Raw genomic sequence first — 17,707 nt, 5'->3', positions numbered from 1 at the left:
TAAATGTTACATTCTGGTACATAATAAACCCCAAAGTAATGTCTGTTGTTTAGTATTGCTACTACTGGCTTTCTGCATCCCTAATCTGATTTTTCTTCCCACTGTACCAATTCTGCTTTTTACTGCTTCCCATGTGGTTTAAAATTGACTATTGCATTTTTAGTTTCTTGTCATGCCTTCCTTTCCCTCTTTTTTTTAATGTTTTCCTTTTCCTCTTTGTTCTCTCCTTCAAGTTTTGTTTTGTTCCGCAAAAACTATGTCTTCTTGCACTCTACCGAGGATTCCAAATCGTGTCCTGAGAATTTCAGGTGAAGACTCTCTTGAATCTTACAGATGCTATTTCCTCCCTGTTTCCCTATACTGGTTGGCCCCCTGTTTTCCCCCTCCCCCTTTATTTACTCTCACAATATCTGGTCAGTGTTGGTGTCTTTCCACAGACAGGATGTGTGGGTCTCTGTCCACCCATCTTCTCAGATCTTTATCTGGAGGACAGGTTAGCGTGCCCAGTTTCTGGAAGATTCTACCTAGCACTCTTGAAGTTGACCTTCTAGATTCTCTGAAACGTTAAAAAAAAAAAACCTTTGAATTATAGATAATTCAAACATACATAAAAGTAAAGAATTCTACAATGAACTCCCAGGTGCCCTCACTCAGCTTTAACATCTAGCTGCTTTCTGTCATTCTGATTTCATCGTTGATACTTGTAATTGGTGGAATACACAAGAACTCCCTTCCAGAAGTCATTGCTATGTGGGCTCCTCCTGCCCCAGCCCCTCCCACTCCCAACTGTGGGAACTGCTGGTCCCAGGATGCGGTGCTTCTTCTGTGATTGCTGTTCCGAGAGTTGGATGTAGAGGTAGAAGGATTGGAGGTGGGGGCAGTGTATCATGGGAGTGGGTGGGAGAGAGGGTATTCTAGGCTCCTCGTGGATCAGAACTCCTGGCATGGAAGGAACCTCTTCTCCAGTTTCCTGGCTGGTGCCATCCCTGTCTCTGAGTCCAAGGACAGACGCTGGTACAGCACAAAGTGACCTTCTGACTTTTCCAACAGCTGCCGTTTCATGAGGCTATAGCTGCGCCAGCTGTCAGCCACCTGAGGGAGAGTTTAGATCCCTGTGCCCCCATCAGTCTTCACGTCTGGTGGTGATGTTGACCTTGATCTTTTCCAGGGTCATCATGAATATTTGAATGGGAACGTGAGAAAGATGTTTATTTGGCCACTAGATGGCGCTCAGGCCATGGGCAACCCCGTGTGGTTCAGGGACCACTGGCTCCCACAGATTGTTTTGGGCTTAAATGAGAATCTTCTTGCCACCAGCTAACCGGTTTTAGATGTGCAGTTAAATAGCTTGATCTATGTAGCAATAAAAGAGTTAGACTTACTGCTCAAACTGGAGCTGTTCTTCCCAAGCTCTCTCTAGGCCTGGAAGGTTAGCCCTTGCCTCTGTCCCTGCCAAGCTTTTCCCACTTGTCCTGAGGCCACCTCAGAATGTCACCCCAACTTTCAGATCTTTGTGTTTTTCTCCACACTGGGGTGTTCTAGAACATCTGGGTGATGCATGGCCCTTGATTTCCCCACTGCTCTCAAAACCCAAACTAAAGCAAACTGTAAAAATGGGTTCTTTCTCTATTCCCTGGCCTCACAGTTCACCAGCTTATTTGATCCAACCAGGAGTTTTTGTTTTCGTGTTTTGTTTTTATTTCCAGCTAGGACAGGACCTAACACTAGCTTCTTAAGCACCTCTGCCCACAAGTTTGCCTGGGCACACTTAAGTATTCCTTGGACCCTGTGCTCCAAAACATTTAGTAAAAAATTGGTTTTTTAATAAGGAGTGCTTTTCTTAGAAGCTGCAGTACTTTCGAAAGGTAATAGGAACATGAGACCCATGAAACCTACACAGATTCTTTTATAACTTTGTACGTACGAAAATCGTGCTACATAAATAGCACTCAGGCAGTTTTTTCCACAGCTACGAAATCCAAAGTTCGTTTCTTTTTGTCTTTGGAACGTAGATGATGAGGATTTCCCAGCAGTTCTTGGTTTCTCCTCCTGCCTGGCGCGGGCTGGTGTCAGGCAGCCAAGCCGTGGGCGTGGGAGATGGGCTGAGAGGCAGAGGCAGCGGCAGGGCTGGCCGCAGGTAGTGGCCTCAGCTTCTCCAGGAGACGCGGGGTCCCGGGCTGGGAGGGCCTGCCCTCTGGCTTCCCCAGGTGAGGGAGCTGGGCTGGGCTGCTCACGCTACAGAACTGGGAGCATTCATCTGTGTTTTGAGGCTTCCCCAGCCCCTATTCCTTGGGCTTAGGGAAAACACACCAGAACACTTGTGTTTTGGCAGAAGAGTGATGAGGATTAAATAGAGGCTTTGTCTTGGTTGGCTTCACTGGTGACGCTGCCCTTGACTTTATGAGCTGTCTGCAGACACAGGGGAAGGACCCAGGATGATCCTCAGCTCCTGGAGACCTGGGACCCTGCCCCCAGATTAGGAGCCATTGGCCTCAGTTGTCAGCAGGGCCGTGTCTCAGCATGCCTTACACTGTGCCTGTTAGGTTTGCTGAACAAACGAATGAATGAGTGAGGGAATTAGTGAAAAGGCGTGGTTGGGAACAAGTCTACTCTGCAGCCCCCTAACTCGGTCCTCCCAGCCACCAGAGGCACGTGTTGTTCAGATGGCTGGTAGGACAGGGGCCATCTGTGTCTGGGCTGGGCACTAGTTTGCAGCCAGGATCCAGAGTTGGTCTGTGGGTGGAAAGCCATGTTTCCTTCTGCAAGAAGCACGTGGGGGTCGGAACTATGACCTCGGCCTCATTAGCCCTAGATAACTGACCGGGCCTGTTTGTAATCATTTGGAAGGAGCTTAAAGTGGAATCTGTTTCCTTCCGGCGGGCCCTGGCCGTGCTCTCCTGGGGCTGCAGCTGTGCCCGTGGCGGTCCTCTGTGGTTGCCGAAACTCCCCTGCGACCAGAGGCCTCGCTCCCCCACTGATGAAAACCTATTCCTGTGGATATGAAAATGGCCATGAATTATGGTTTCTGCAGCTCTGACTTCTGCCAGCTGGCATTCCTAGCTGAGGCCTGCTGTGGAGAGCTGAGTGGGTGGGTCCCAGGGCCTCAGTTCCCCCAGAGCCTCGCCTCACTGCCCTCCGTGCTGCCCTCTGGGCTCACTTGGTCAGCTCTGTCCTCGTATCCAGGCTCCACGTTCCCTCTTCTCTTCCCCACGCTCTTTCTTTCTGTGTCTCTCCTCATTCTTCCTTCACAATGTTTTACTCAGCTCTTGGTCCTTAACTCTGATCATGGAGCTATAGGAAAATAGCAATAGGTATTGTTTTTTGAAGGAGACCAGTAGGTAAAGGTGATCAATGAATGAAAATAATTTAGGGTTTCACCAAACACAACCCCAGGTCAATCAGGACCCCAGACTTGGCTACACTTAGATGGTTGGAGGAGGAGACAGGGAAGGTCAGACTGTGGGAAGAGGCAGAATCGGAGAGGACCATGGAAGGAGACTGAGGGCTGCCTACTCTTTTGGGGGCATCTTGTACCTGCCTATAAGCGAGGGACGGATTCCAAGAGGCCGAAAGTATGCCAGAGCATCTCCTTTCTTGCTTCTCTTATTTCTAGACACTCCTCACCAGCATCTAGGGTATACCCAAGAGTAGAACCTTTAGCTAATGGAGGGTGCCTGGCACTGTGGTTCATTTGAAACGGCAGGTGTCAAAAGCCAGATCCCAGTGCCTGCTGTTGTGAAAATGCAACACGGTGCCTTCAGTGGTAATACTGGAAATAACCACTAGGTGGAGATCTTGTGCCTTGAAATGCTTCCACTCAGGGCAGTCAACCTGCCTGTGGCAGGGACCGCTGGGTGTGCCTCACTGCCTAGCTCTGGCCCTTTCACGTTTCCCTCACCCTTTCTTTGCATCTGTACTTTGTTTTCCTCACTTATCTGGGTATAATATGGAAAAGCACATTTTCTTTATTGTGTTATTTCTTTTTTTAAAATTAATTAATTATTTTCGGCTGTGTTGGGTCTTCGTTGCAGTGCACGGGCTTCATTGCGGTGGCTCCTCTTGTGAGGAAGCACAGGCTCTAGTCACGTGGGCTTCAGCAGTTGTGGCACGTGGGCTCAGTAGCTGTGGCTCGTGGGCTCTAGAGCGCAGGCTCAGCAGTTGTGGCGCACGGGCCTAGTTTCTCCGCAGCACGTGGGATCTTCCCGGACTAGGGATCGAACCTGTGTCCCCTGCATTGGCAGGCTGATTCTTAACAACGGCACCACCAGGGAAGTCCGTGTGTTATTTCTGGAATGTATTGAGTCAAGTTTCTGGTCCAATTTCCAATTGGCAAACAGAACTCACAGCCATGTAGGCAGACACCGGCGGGGAGAGACCCGAGCGCTCACTAGGGCACTGGGGCTATCTCTGGCTGAGGGGGGTGCGCTGTTGACTTAGTGTGTGATAAATTCACAGCTGGGCTGGGGTTGGGGCCTCGGGCCACATCTGTCTCCCCTTCCAGGAGCTGCGTTTCCATCTGTCTGTCTGCCAACTGTCCATCCACATGCCCCATTCACCTAATCCGTCCTCCACCCAGCCATGCCCATCCTGACCCCTTTTCCATTTCTTTACGCTTCAGAGGAGTCTGCAGGTGTGGTCACGCCTCCTCCAGCCACAGACCGTACGTGCTTTCACCTCCAGGATGACAAGGGTGTGGGCCTTGTGGTTTTTGCTGGAGGGGCAAGGGCGCTGTTTGCCGGGAATTTTTTGATTTGCCTGAGGTGGGATTGAGATTCTCCACCACAATCCCAGTTTACCTTTGGCTGTTACCTCTCAAACGTGGTTGAATATGTAAATTGCTTGGAATGCTTTAAAGGCAATTCCCTCCCACTCTCTAAACCCCTTCCAGAATCTGCTGGGCCCTGGAGCTCAAAAGAGTTTAGTTCTTCAGCAGGGAAGGGGTAGAGCAGGCAGGGGAGTGCATGATGAGGCAGGGGCAGTGTAAGTCCTCTTGGGGCCCAGGAGGAGCCCAGGGTGAGTTGAAAACTCCTGAAGTTGACATTTACAAGGTAAATTATAATCGAGATGATTAGTACAGATAATTAGTAATGCTCACAACAGTTCCATCAGGCCTCCCACCCCTGTCCCAAATGCCAGAGCCCAGCGTGTGCTGGGGACTGGAGGACGAGTGATGCTGGGTGCAGGGCTCTGGGGGAGGCATGCTCCTGTCTTCTAATTGGTAATATCTTATGCCTCAGGGATGGGCTCAAGCCCCGGAGCTCACGCCCAGGGTCTGAGCGCTCAGAGTTTGCAGTCGGTCCTTGGGTCTGGCTCGAGTACTTCCTTGCTGAGGCCGTTTATTTTGTGCCTACCTTGCCCCACCCATGATCTTCTGGATTGGAGCATCCCAGATGGTACCTGCTCCTGGGCCCACATCCCACCTTTGCCATTCTGGAAATGGCCTCTTCCTTCCTCTGGAAGGGGCACCCTGGCTTTTCAAGATTCTCAGAATCTGGCCAGTGAAGTTCCGTCCTGGGAAACTTGGCTGTCCGTTGGAAAGTCGTGACATTAACAAAAGAGAGCCTCCAAAAAAGGATGGAAATGATGTGAAGAAAAGATCTTCCCTCATCACTAGTGTCATTCTCAAACTCTCCTCCAACTCGCTCCACTGAAAGATCGTTATTTGCACAATGTAGGGAAGGGGAGGGATGGCAGGATGAGTCAAGGCTGTTAGATGGTCTGTCTCAACTTCATAAGGACACAAAGGTGGAGGAGACATGTGCCTGGGGCTGCCCTGTGTGTGAGGTGGTGGTATCCAGCTGGGCCCCCTCCCTGGCACCTGAGAGATGGAGTCTCTGGTCACCAGGCTCCTGGGCCTCCTTTGTGCCTCCCCGCAGGCCAGATGGCCTGAGACACAGATGTAACTGCAGGATGAGGAGGGCATGCAGGACAGGGTATGGCCTGAGAGAGGCAGGGCAGGGGAGGCCCCTGAGCCCCAGCTTTGCACGCTGGCTGAGCGCATGCGCTTTGAGGTTAGACCACGTTGGGTCGTGCCTCTGTGTAGTTGTGTATTCCTGCGCCTCGCTTGGCTTCGGTTTCCTCATCTGTAAAATGAGACTAATAAAATCAGTGCAAATCTCCACATCTCAGCATGGTGGTGAGGATTAAAGGGACGCACGGGAGACAGCTCTCGTGGGTGTCACTGTCCTTTATACATTTACGGGGGCTGCATCCCATGCATGTGCGAGGAACTGAGGGCTGGTCTCCGGCCCGAAGGTGGCTGGGTGGAGTGCTAGAAATCTCGGCTGGGCGGCCCCTCTGATCCGCACCTGTGTCTCCCAGTGGATGACCATCTGGGCTTCCTCCCCACCTTCGGGCCCTGCTATGTCAACCTCTACGGCAGCCCCAGGGAGTTCACTGGCTTCCCGGACCCCTATGCAGAGCTCAACACGGGCAAGGTGAGTCAGACAGGAACCCACAGTCCCCAGATCCCCAGGCCTGCATACAGGGTCTTCCCCCCTGGCCTGGGCAGTATCTGCAGTTGGCCTGGACTCCAGGGGCCTGACGGGACTTGAGTGGGCCGAGGGTCTGGCAGCCACCCCCTCAGAGAACGCTTCTTCTCCCTGAACCCCTCCTGGCCCCTCCTTCCCTCCCACTCCCTTCCCTTTGCCTCTCCTTCAGGGCCAGCCTGACCACCCCTCCCCTCGCCCCCCTAATTTTCCTGGCCTCTGGGGGCCCAGCCTCCATCTATCTCAGGTTTCAGTCTCCCTGGCTAGGTTGGACTCTGGTGTTGACCATCAGGATGGCATGTCCCATGAACTCTCTGGGCCACCGTTTCCTCACCTGCAGAGTGATGGGGTGTGGCTCAGGGCCCTCCTGGTTGCCGGGAGGTGACTGATCCCAGGGCCAGACCAGGCTCCTTTCCTTCCCCTCCTCCCCTCCATCGACCCTGCTCCTGGTGACCCAGCCTCCCCTCTCAGGGGGAAGGTGTGGCCTACCGAGGCCGGCTTCTGCTCTCCCTGGAGACCAAGCTGGTGGAGCACAGCGAACAGAAGGTGGAAGATCTCCCTGCGGATGACATCCTTCGGGTGGAGGTAAGGGGCGTGGCCCTGGGAGGGGCCAAGAGGGCGGTGGCCAAGTGGGGCTGGCCGAGGAGGAGGGCTCAGTTCCACCCACACTCGTGTGCCCTCACACCTCTGGGCCTCAGAGTAACCCAACACCTACCCTGCCTCCCTAAGGAATGTTCAGAGGCTCAAAGAAGATAAATGAAGGTTTTTAAAGTCTAGAGCTCAATGCACAATGAGAGGCTATGTTATTAATAATAATAATGTAAGAATACCTAACCCTTTAATCACTGACTGTGTCACACACTATGCTGGTGACACTCTTTTTTTTTTTTTTTTAACATCTTTATTGGAGTATAATTGCTTTACAATGGTGTGTCAGTTTCTGCTGTATAACAAAGTATATCAGTTATACATATACATATGTCCCCATATCTCTTCCCTCTTGCGTCTCCCTCCCTCCCACCCTCCCTAGCTGGTGACACTCTTGATGTCATCGAGTCCTCCCAGCACCTCCAGGTGGCTGCTCTGAGTATCTCCATTTTACAGATGAGGAGACTGAGGCTCAAATGCAGCAGAGCAGCACGTGGTCGAGCTGGGCCTTGTGTCCAGGAGACAGCTGTATGGAGTCCTCATGGTGGTGCACACTTTCATACTCTGTAGTCAGACAGTGCTGGTTTGAGCTCTGACTTGACCACCTGTCTGTTGTATCAGTTTCCCTGTGTGTAAAGTGGGGGTAATGATTATATTCCCCTCATAAGATTGTTGTGAGAATTAGAGTAATTCATACCTGCATGCAGTAAGCACTCAGTAAGTGTTAGCTGTTACCACTGTGCACATCATCTAAAAACCCAGTCGTAGAATCCCTCTTCTCTCTGCCTTCCACAAAGGGGATCGTAAAGTCATCTCGGTTCAGGCCGGGGTGTGTGGTTGAGTGCCTGCCATGTCCTCAGCCCCGTGCCCGATGCCCAGAGGGGACAATGGTATTCATTCATCCCACGCACGTGGCAGCCTGCGCTGCTGCAGAGCTGGCTGGCATGGTGGAGAGCCCCAGTGGTGCAGGGTGGGTGCTCTGGGTGGGGGCATGGTGGCTTAGAGCCTTCGGCCCCCTCTGAACAGCAGATGCGGGAGACCAGGCTCCCCGGGGTGGCGGTGCCATTGCTGTTTGTTTGGATTAAGGAGCAGCATGACCTTGGAGGCATGGACCTTATTAGAGGAACATGGCCAAACACACAGGCCTGGAATGTGTTTGCTCAGTTACTAACCAAATCTGGGCTGTGGGGCAGAGCTGGACCACTTGCCACCCATCCGTCCAGCCAGGATTTATTGGGTGCCAGGCATGGCCAGGGCCTGCGAGACACGTGACCCCTCCCCATGCTGGTGTCTTCTTCCCTCCTCCCCCTGACCCCACTGCTGCCCTCTCTGCCCCCAGAAATACCTCCGGAGGCGCAAATACTCGCTCTTTGCCGCCTTCTACTCGGCCACCATGCTGCAGGACGTTGACGACGCAGTCCAGTTTGAGGTCAGCATCGGGAACTACGGGAACAAGTTCGACACGACCTGCCTGCCACTGGCCTCCACCACCCAGTACAGCCGGGCGGTCTTTGATGGTGAGGCCAGAGACCACGCGCCTGGCTGGGACCCAGACCACTGAGCAGTGGGCTGAGCCCTAAATCCTGCCCCCTGGGGAAAGCTGCTGGAGGCTCGCCCAAAGGCTCTGGCCCTGGGCACACCTGTTTGGGGGACCCCCTGGTTTGCTTCCCCCCCACCCCGTGCCGCCTTCCCCTGCTCATCTCCAGGTGCGTCCCTGCTGGGACCCATAGATTGGGCTCTCGAAACCAGCAGTGGTCGGCATTGATCCTGACTTGTGGCGATCAGTTATCACAGGGTGGCTGCGGGCTTGGCATAGAGATTTCGGAGAGTGTGGGATTCCCAGGGCCCTTCTAACAGCCCCTCGGTTCTGATGTGTTAAGGAGTCCTAATGAGGGTGGCAGCTGCCTGCTCCACGCGGGAAGGGAACTCTGGCACCTTGTCTGGGCACTGGGGGATGCTGGCCGAGACACGGCTATCCACGGGAGCTCTTAGTGGGGGAGCAGGTGCTCGCATCCATCCTCCCCTCGGCCCCCGCACTGCTCCACTCCTGGCTCAGCCGCAGGCCCTTGGGTCCTTCCAGGCTGCCACTACTACTACTTACCCTGGGGCAACGTGAAGCCCGTGGTGGTGCTGTCGTCCTACTGGGAGGACATCAGCCACAGAGTCGAGGCTCAGAACCAGCTGCTTAGGATCGCTGACCAGCTGGTGAGTGGAAGCTGGCGCCACCCCCAGTAACCTGTGCATGCACCCCTGGTGGGTGTCTTCAGACCTGCTTCCGTGGGTGCGAAGCCTGCAGACCTCATGGTGCCTGGGGTCCCCTGAAACCTGACCAGGCCAGGCTTGTGATCCTGTCCTGCCTACTGGGAATAGAGGAGAGGGAGGGAGCACAGCCCTGGGGGCGCCCCCAGTCTGATGTAGGAGATAGCACAGAGAAAAAGCTGAGGGAAACTGAGCTGGGAGCAGAGGACAGAGCCACCACCCATTCATTCCTTCATTCGTTCGTTTGTCAAGTGCCTTTGACTCTTGCCACGGCAGGAATTGTGCTGGGAACTCCTAGCTAGAGGGTAGACATGAACAGGATGCTGCCCCTGTCTTCACGAGTCAGCCTAGAGTCAGCTTAGTGAAGCAGAGTGTAGGTTCACCCACCCCTCTCCTGCAGAGACTCAAACTCACATTCTGCTCCGGGAGTCCCTAGGGAGGGTGGCTCGGAGGGGAGAGGGACCAAGGAGCATCAGGAAGGCATCGCGGGGCAGCAGGGGGGCCGCGTCCAGTGAGGGGGGTTGGGAGCTCGTTAGGATGTCCTTGCAGAGGTCCAGGGGAGCATGATTTGGCCCTGGGAAGGAGCTGACCTCAGGGAAAAAACTGAAGGACTTGAGCTGCCAGGACTTGGTGGTCTGTTGAATTGGGGGCCGTGAGGAGGGACTCCGGTGACCGGGGAATTGGGAAGCTGGGGAGAAGAACAGGGTCTACGAGGTCAGGTGATGAGTCCTGTCTTGGATATGGCCGGGGGTTAATTGTGGAGGCTGGGAGTTGCAGGCCTGCTGCTTGGCCAGGGAGCGGAGGAGAATCAGAGTGGGCAGAGGTGTAGAGGCCAGGGTGAGACGATCCTGGTGGTGGTTCCCAGCCCCTTCTGTGTGTGCCTGGGGTGGAAGCTCACCCGCGAGGTGTGTGGCCTGTGGGGACATGGGGAGGCAGGCGTGGCCATGCTGCTGGGGCCTGCGAGGGGCAGCAGGGTGGAGGGAAGGGGGTTGGAGAGGCTTGGGCAGGTGGAGGAGGGAAAGTGGAAAGGGAAGCGGGGGTGGGGCTTTTAGAGTGGCTGGGAGGGGATGCAGGCCCCAGTCAGGGGCCGTGGTGAACCACACTTTCCCTGAGACCCAGAGCTCTGTGGCAGGGAGGGGACCAGCCCATACCCGGTTTCGGAGAACTCGGAGTCGATGCTGTGCAAGTCCAGCATCTTCTGGGCCAGCTGTTCTCTCCAAGCCGTTCCCTGCGGGCAGGGGTTCGCTGATCCTTCCAGGGCCTGTCTGTGCCCAGCATGGTAGTCCCAGGGTGGAGCACACGGCACGCGCTCAGGAAGGTTGAGGTGGGGAAGAGGGTGGGGGACTGAGGGGCAAGTCCTTGGCCTGAGGGGTGTCCCGTGAGAGATCTCCGCCTCCCAGCTCAGGCCTGAGGCCCAGGGAGGAGAGCTCCATGGAGGAGACCAGGTGCCGCTGGGGCACAACCTGGCCACAGGAGTTTGGAGAGGGCAGCCCCGTTACTGCAGGATGTCTGAGCGCTCCTGAAGGAAGGATGAGGGACCCAAGCCTGCTTGGGTGGCAGGACTTGGAAAGGAGGGAGGGTGCCAGCGGGGGAAGTGGAGGCGGCTCCAAGGTCACTCACCTGTGAGACCTTAGACCTGGCTTGACGGGGACCCGTGGAGAGCCCGTGGGGTGGGCGTCCCAGGCTTGGGAATTTGGATCTGTTTGGTGTGGGGAATCCTGGAAGCTTCTTGAGCCAAGACAGATGCTGGTGTGTGGGGTCTGGGCTGTGCCTCTTGGCTCTAACCATTCTCTCTTTTTGGTGGGACCGGGCTGTGGTGACAGTGCCTGGGGTTAAGGGTCCATCCCACGGTGACTCTCCCAACCCCTGCCTGCCCGTTCCACAGGAAGCCGGCCTGGAGCAGGTCCACGTGGCCCTGAAGGCTCAGCACTCTGCCGAGGACGTGGACTCCCTGGTGGCTCAGCTGATGGATGAGCTCATTGCAGGCTGCAGGTACGGGGTGCCTGGCACCCACGCGCCCTCCCTTCCTGGCTCGGCCGGGCCCTTTCCCCGGGAGTGTTCGTGTGTGGTGGTGAGCGACTGCACGTCTCCCCAGCCACGCTTGGCCAGCAGTCCAGCCCATGCTGAGTCCAAAGGTGGTGGAGCCAGCGCGGGGAGTTGAAAAGGTGACATTTAGAGCAGGTCATAAATCTCCCGGCAGCGGCGGCAGCTGTGGGCCCGCCGGGGCGGCCAGGCTCACCTGAATGGGGAGCATTGTGTCTCTGATCCCCGACCTCTTATTTCTCTGATGGAATCTCCAGGAGGAGCTGGCTGGTGGGAGGGACGGCACCCCTCCTTCCCCCAAGGCCATGTTGGGGACCACAGTGTCTGTTTAGCCTTGTATTAGCACAGCTGATGGTCACCTTCAGGAAAAGGGGGCGCTGGGGGGTGAAGGAGAATGGGGGGGCTCCGGGTCCCGGGGCCCTGGCAGGAGGGGGAGCGTCTCCTCCACAGCTGGGTGACTTGGAGCTCACCACTCACCTGCTCAGAACCTTGCTTTCCTCATCTTCAACCTGACATTAAGAATAAGTGCTTTCTAATATCACACAAGCAAAATGCCTGGTCCTTAGGAAGTAGTTAATAAACGGCAGCTGTAATTATTATTGAGAAGAAGAAGCGTGAGGAGATTTAGATTCTCATCCCATTAACCACCCTTGTGGCTTTGGGCAACTTCACTTCTCTGGACCTCAGTTTTCCCAGCTATTAAATGGACTTAATAATAAACAGCCCTCTTTCTACTTTCTATGGGATTAAGCGTAAATATATGCAAATGTATTCTTTGCCCGCTCTAAATCTTATCATCCCAGCCCCCGTGGGGAATGCATGAGAAATGCCTTCGTGTTGCAAATCAGGAATCCGTGACCCTGGCTGCCTGCCACAGTGCCGCTCTGGTCCTTTGTACCCTAGTTGGGAAGTGCACCTTTATCAGAAATGACCCTGCCTCAAGCCCTCCTGGGGGTGATGAGGCAGAAGTGAGCAAATGAAAGAAAGTGTGTTGGGGGCTTGAGGCATGTGCCCTAGTAGCTCAGAGCAGGTGTATCTTACGCAAATCAAAATCAGAGACGCTTCCTGGAGGAGGGGATGCCCTATGTGAACTCCGGAGGGAAAGGAGTCAGCCTTTGGAGAGCGGACTGCCGGGCACAGGCGCAGAAGCCCCAAATGCCTGCTGCCTCCTGGGGCTGCAAGGGAAACTGCAGTCCAGAGGCGACAGACCTCCAGGGTTTGCTAAGGCAAGTTCAGCCCTGGGGGCTGTTGGGGCACAGGGATCCCCGGGATTCAGACGCTCACTCCTGCTGCAGCGTAAGAGGTGGGCTGGGGGTGGTGATGAGGGGCAACTGGACGAAGGCTTCACCCAGGGCAGGGACACGGGGACGTGGGGTGAGAGAAGCAGAGGTCAGCGACATGGGGACATGGGGTGAGAGAAGCAGAGGGCAGCGTGGACTCTTCAGGAGGCATCATGGTGGTAACAGCCTCATAAGGAACACTTGCTGTGCCAAGTGCTGTTCTGAGAATTTCACATGTATCAGCTAATCATAAAAATCTCATGAGGTAGGAAGCAGAGTGATCCACATTTTACAGATGAGGAAACTGAGGCATGGGGAGGTGAATTGCCCAGATTCATGCCTCTAGTGAGGGGCTGAGCCCCCTCGCCGTGCTGCTCTGTACTGGACAGGCTTTGATGGTGGATTGAGTGTGAGGGCCCAAAGAAGGTCCAGAATGATTCCCTGGCTCTGGCCAGAGCAGGTGGGTGGAGAGCAGAGCCGCTTCTGGAGGGAGTCAGCGGGTTTGGGGGAGGATGAGGAATTCGGGGCTGGCCGTGTTGAGTGGCAGGTGCCTGTGGGCATCTGTGGTCTGGAGGTCAGAGGTCAGAGCGAGGCTAGAGGGGCACACGGGGGTGCGGTCAGCAGAGGGGGCTGCCGAATGACTGGCTGTGCCCCACTGCCCGGCCTGACAGCCTCGGACGCAGAGGGTGGGCCCCGGCTCTCGGTTCACTGCGTTCTCCTTGTGACTCATGTGTGGTATGGGCCTTGGCAGGTCTGAGGTGCCTGAAACGTCTGAGATGGGTGGGTCCCAGGTCCCGGGCTGTCATTCCGCTCTCTCAGGGCTCTGTTCTTGGCGGGCTTGGCTAAGAATGCTTATGCCAAAGCCTGGTCCCCTTGAATCATTCTCCTGGGGGTAGATGGCGGCCAGGGCCCTCCTGGGGAGCCCGGGTCGCAGGTCAAGGGCTTGTGAGGAGGGTCCCATCCCCTCAGGAGTGCACGCATGGCTTTCTGGGGAGAACGCTGGGCCTCAGGACCAGTTCCTTTGGCACCACCTGAGGCCACTAATAGCCCTGGGGCCGCAGCAAGAGAGCTTCCACCCCCGCCCCTGGCCCGCTCTGTGCTGAGCGTCACAGCTGATAGCAGGGCAGCTGGGCATGGGGGACGTGAGCCAGCTTGCCACAGATGACCTGGCTGCTCACCCATTCCTCCAGCCAGCCCCTGCCCAACATCCAACATCAGTGTCCTTCATTTGGTCAGACCCCTCCCTGCCTCCTCTCCCTGGGAGCCCCTCTCCCCCTGGCCAGTGCCGCCCACTCTTTTCTTCCGGATCAGCCTTCTCCTCTCATCTCTCAACTCATGGACACAACTACCAGCTGCACACCTCCACCTGGGTGTCCACCAGCACATCCAATTCGTTCTCTGTGATCTTCCTAACGGTGCGGTCCGCTTCGACTTCAGCCCCGCGGCGGCTCCTGTTGCCTTTAGGAAAAGCTGCAGCTCTCCTCTGACGGGTGGGCCGCTCTGTCCCCACTGCCTGCCTTCTAGACCTCAGCAATCTTACCCTCTAGCCCTCCGGAGCCTCTGTGCTGGCCCACCCCCCAACCCCACCTCCCTCCCACCAACGCCCACCTGCCTCCGAGCCTTTGTCTTGTGCCCATACCGTTCCTCTGGCCAGAGCGCCCTTCCCGCTCTTCTTGGCCTCACTAGCTCCTGCTGGCCCTGCCAGTGCAGCCTGAGGCCACTTCCTCCAGGAAGGGCTCCAGACCCTGAGGATTCTCAGGGGGATCTAGCTTGCTTGCTTGTCTGTTCCAGGGGCCCCCTGAGGGCAGGGCTGGGTCTCATCCCTGGACCCGGCCTCCAGCCAGGACCAGCAGAGCTGTTGCTCGTGGGGAGTGAAATGAATGAGCCAGCGGCCAGTTTATCTTTCAGGCAGGACACTGTCCGCTCCCAGGTGGCTGTCCCTGTGAAAGGCACCCACTCGCCTCAGGGGCAGGCGGCAACCTTGTGAGCAGCCCAGCTCTGCTCCCAGCCTATGCTGAGCCCTGCCTTGGGCCCGCCTGTCATTTCCAAGGCAGCCAGGGTTGGCAGGGCGACGGCCCCTGCTTGGGGTTGGGGCAGTGTCATCCAGCCTCCTCTTCCAGGTCTCCCTTTCTTTCTGTACCCTGTTTTGGGCTTTTTGGGGGTGAGGAAGGGCTGAGACATCTTGTTTGTGGCAGTTACAGGTCCCGGCTGTTTCTTGGGGAGTCTCGGCTGGGCTGGTAGCCTCCATGAACATCTCCCTCTGGTGGTCTGCCCGGCAGTCCCTCTCGGCTCCCGACCCAGGCCGGGAGCATAAATCACCCTGGTTGGCTTGCCTCCCCATATCCCACTCCAGACCCGCCTGCCCCCACCCTCAGGCCCACTCACGCCTCCTTCCCTGCAGGCCCAGCCCAGGACTTTGGCCCAGGCCCCCCTTCACCCACCGAACATGCCCCTCCGCCGCGTTCGAGTGGGCTGGGGATGGAGGCCGCCCCTCTCCTGGCCTGGGGCAGCCCCATCCGAGGCACCCTCGGGGCAGTAAATATTATATTACTACGGGGTGTGCAGTACGTGACCTGAGACAGGCCTCGGGGCTTAAGTTTCCCGAGATGGAGTTTGCGTACTGCTCCCCCCACCCTAAAAATTCAATTAAAAAAAATAACAGGAAAAATGTAGAGCGCCGAGGGCCTGCCAGAGTGGTGTATCTGGCGGCGGCGGTGCCGCTGCACTCGGCGGTAATTGGTTCTGCATAGCTCGGGGAAATTGGCAGAAAAATAAATCAGCCGGGAGCCGGGAGCCGAGACACTGTGGGGCGGGGAGCGTGAGGTGGGGCAGCAGATGTGGCGAGCGAGCGGGCCTGACTGATGTCCTGTTTGGGAGTCAGGGGCTTAGCGGGGGGGTGGGGGTGGGGCAGCCCCCCCTACCCTCCAGCAGGGATGATCTAGAGGGTCCTGCCTGGCGAGGAAGAGCACAGACGCCCCCTCCCACCCCACTCCATCCTGTGTGACCCTTGCGTGTGCACTCACTGACCCTGGGGCTTCGGACGGCCAGGGGCAGCCACATAAAGGGCTTTTAGGGAGCCCGGAGAGGGAGCCCATCCTTTGGATGGGGGTGGTCAGAGCTCTTCGCCTCTAAATGGGGTTGAGCTTAAACCCAACCCCCCGACTGGAGGCTTAAGGCTGTGTTTCTGGGACTGCGTGTACCCCCAGCTCCTCTCCAGAGGCTTCCCAAAGCAGAGGGTTCTGGGAGGGGTGTTGTGCGGCCGCCCTGGGTCGACACATCTGTACTGCTGGCTGCCGGCCTCCCCACAGCGTCTGCAGTGGCTTGTCAGGGGTCCATAAATTTCCTTCTTGAAGAACGTGTGCGCACAACAGAATGGATTCGCTTCAGCCAAAGGCAACCTAGTGCTTGCGCCTCTGCTCTAGGAGGGTGCTGGGGGGAGGGAGGGACCCACTGGGCCTCTGGGGACGTGCACTCAGGTGGGCAGAGGGGACTCACGACTGGAGGCTTGAGGATAGGTTCCAGACAGGCAGCCCCAGAATAAAGGGCTGGGGCGCTTCAGAGTGGGGGGCACACTGGCCAGTGTGGCTGCAGCAGGCTTCCTGGAAGAGATGGCTGGAGGAGGCACCCAGGGCACACGCCGCAGCCAGCAGGCAGGCTGAGGGTGTGAGACCCGTTGGGGGGGGGCCTGTGCACACGTGTGTACGTGCTTGCCTGCACCCGGGCCTGGGCGAGCGCCGGGCTCCTGCTCGTCGGGTACATCCCGTCTGTCTGTCCGTCACAGCCAACCCCTGGGTAATGTCCAAGAGACGCCCTCCGCCACCCACCTGGACCACTACCTGTACCGCCTGCGCACCCGTCACCTGAGCCAGATCACTGAGGCGGCCCAGGCCCTGAAGCTCGGCCACAGTGAACTCCCCACCGCCCTGGAGCAGGCTGAGGACTGGCTCCTGCGTCTCCGTGCCCTGGCAGATGAGGTAGCTGCCCCTGAGAGGTGCCTTCCTTCCTGCCTGGAGTGTCAGAACTGGGAGGGATGTGGGGAATGTCTGGACGATGATCCACACTGGCTCCATTGCTGGGTAACCTTGGGCAGGTGACTTAACCTCTCTGAGCCTCCGTGTCCCCATTCACAGAAGGAGGACAGAGGATGCAAGGGGATACTGGGTGTTGTAGGGCCCAGCAGAGCCTGGCATTTAGTAGGTGCTCGATAAATGCCCCCAAATTTGCTCGATAAATGTGCTTAATAAATGCTGCCAAAATACGTCAGAGACAGAGCTGGGACCAGAACCGGGGCTCCCGGCTCTAGGTTCAGCGCCAGGGGCTGCTCCCCCAGGGGCCCAACTCCTTCTGCCCACCAACCTGTCTACCCCCGGCCTCAAACCTGCCTCTCACGGGACCCTGCATTTCCTGCCCTCCTGGATATCCCTGAGCCCCAGGCCTGAGGAGGCTGCACCTGCAGTAACTCTGCATCTATACCCTGACCCCTCTGCCCCTATCCCGCTCTGCAGGGAAGCAGGCAGGCCACAGACTTGTCCAGAATGAGGAGGAAGGTCTGCTCATGTGTCACAGGTGGACACAGCTGCCACCCACCCTGGCCAGAGCCACCTGGGACTCCCGGGGAGAGGGGTGGTGAGGAAGGATCTCCCCAGAAGGAGTGTGCAGAGAAAGGCAGGGCCTGCGAGCGGCTTCTGGAGGAGTGACTTGTTGAAGGGGAGAAGGGAGTCCAGGAGGTGGAAGGGGTGCTCAGGCAGGGAGGAGCCTGCAATGTTAGTCCCTGAGAGGCAGCTTCGGCTCGTTCCCAAGCGGGGCCTTGGACGTGTGGCCGGTTACCTGGGGGCCACTGTGTTGCTCAGCCCCAGGACGACCCCTGGCAGTGGCTGTGGACCGTCCCTTTGGGAGGGTCACAGGCTGCCTCCCGTGTGTTGGCCCCGACCCTGGGACTCTCACGCAGATTGTGTTATGGCTGCGAGGGGTTAAGGTGAAGCGGGTGCT

General features: G+C 56.9%; 1 protein-coding gene across 28 annotated transcripts in view; it reads left to right on the top strand.

Moving 5' to 3' along the window:
* DYSF (dysferlin) overlaps positions 1 to 17,707 on the top strand; it is a 222,195-nt gene that overhangs the window by 86,177 nt on the left and 118,311 nt on the right. For 19 of the 28 annotated variants that reach the window (XM_073791260.1, XM_033838318.2, XM_033838329.2 and 16 more), the window contains 7 exons: positions 4,619 to 4,660; positions 6,322 to 6,437; positions 6,960 to 7,073; positions 8,476 to 8,653; positions 9,217 to 9,341; positions 11,281 to 11,387; positions 16,500 to 16,692. In XM_073791260.1, coding sequence (XP_073647361.1) covers positions 4,619 to 4,660; positions 6,322 to 6,437; positions 6,960 to 7,073; positions 8,476 to 8,653; positions 9,217 to 9,341; positions 11,281 to 11,387; positions 16,500 to 16,692 — 875 coding nt within the window. The remainder of the gene's footprint in view (positions 1 to 4,618; positions 4,661 to 6,321; positions 6,438 to 6,959; positions 7,074 to 8,475; positions 8,654 to 9,216; positions 9,342 to 11,280; positions 11,388 to 16,499; positions 16,693 to 17,707) is intronic. The other 9 variants (XM_033838316.2, XM_033838332.2, XM_033838327.2 and 6 more) reach the window with 1 other exon arrangement.

This window comes from Tursiops truncatus, chromosome 14 (genome assembly GCF_011762595.2).
Source record: "Tursiops truncatus isolate mTurTru1 chromosome 14, mTurTru1.mat.Y, whole genome shotgun sequence".
NCBI lineage: Eukaryota > Metazoa > Chordata > Mammalia > Artiodactyla > Delphinidae > Tursiops > Tursiops truncatus.
Note: the sequence above shows the minus strand (reverse complement) of the source record. Positions and strands in the feature narration are given on the sequence as shown.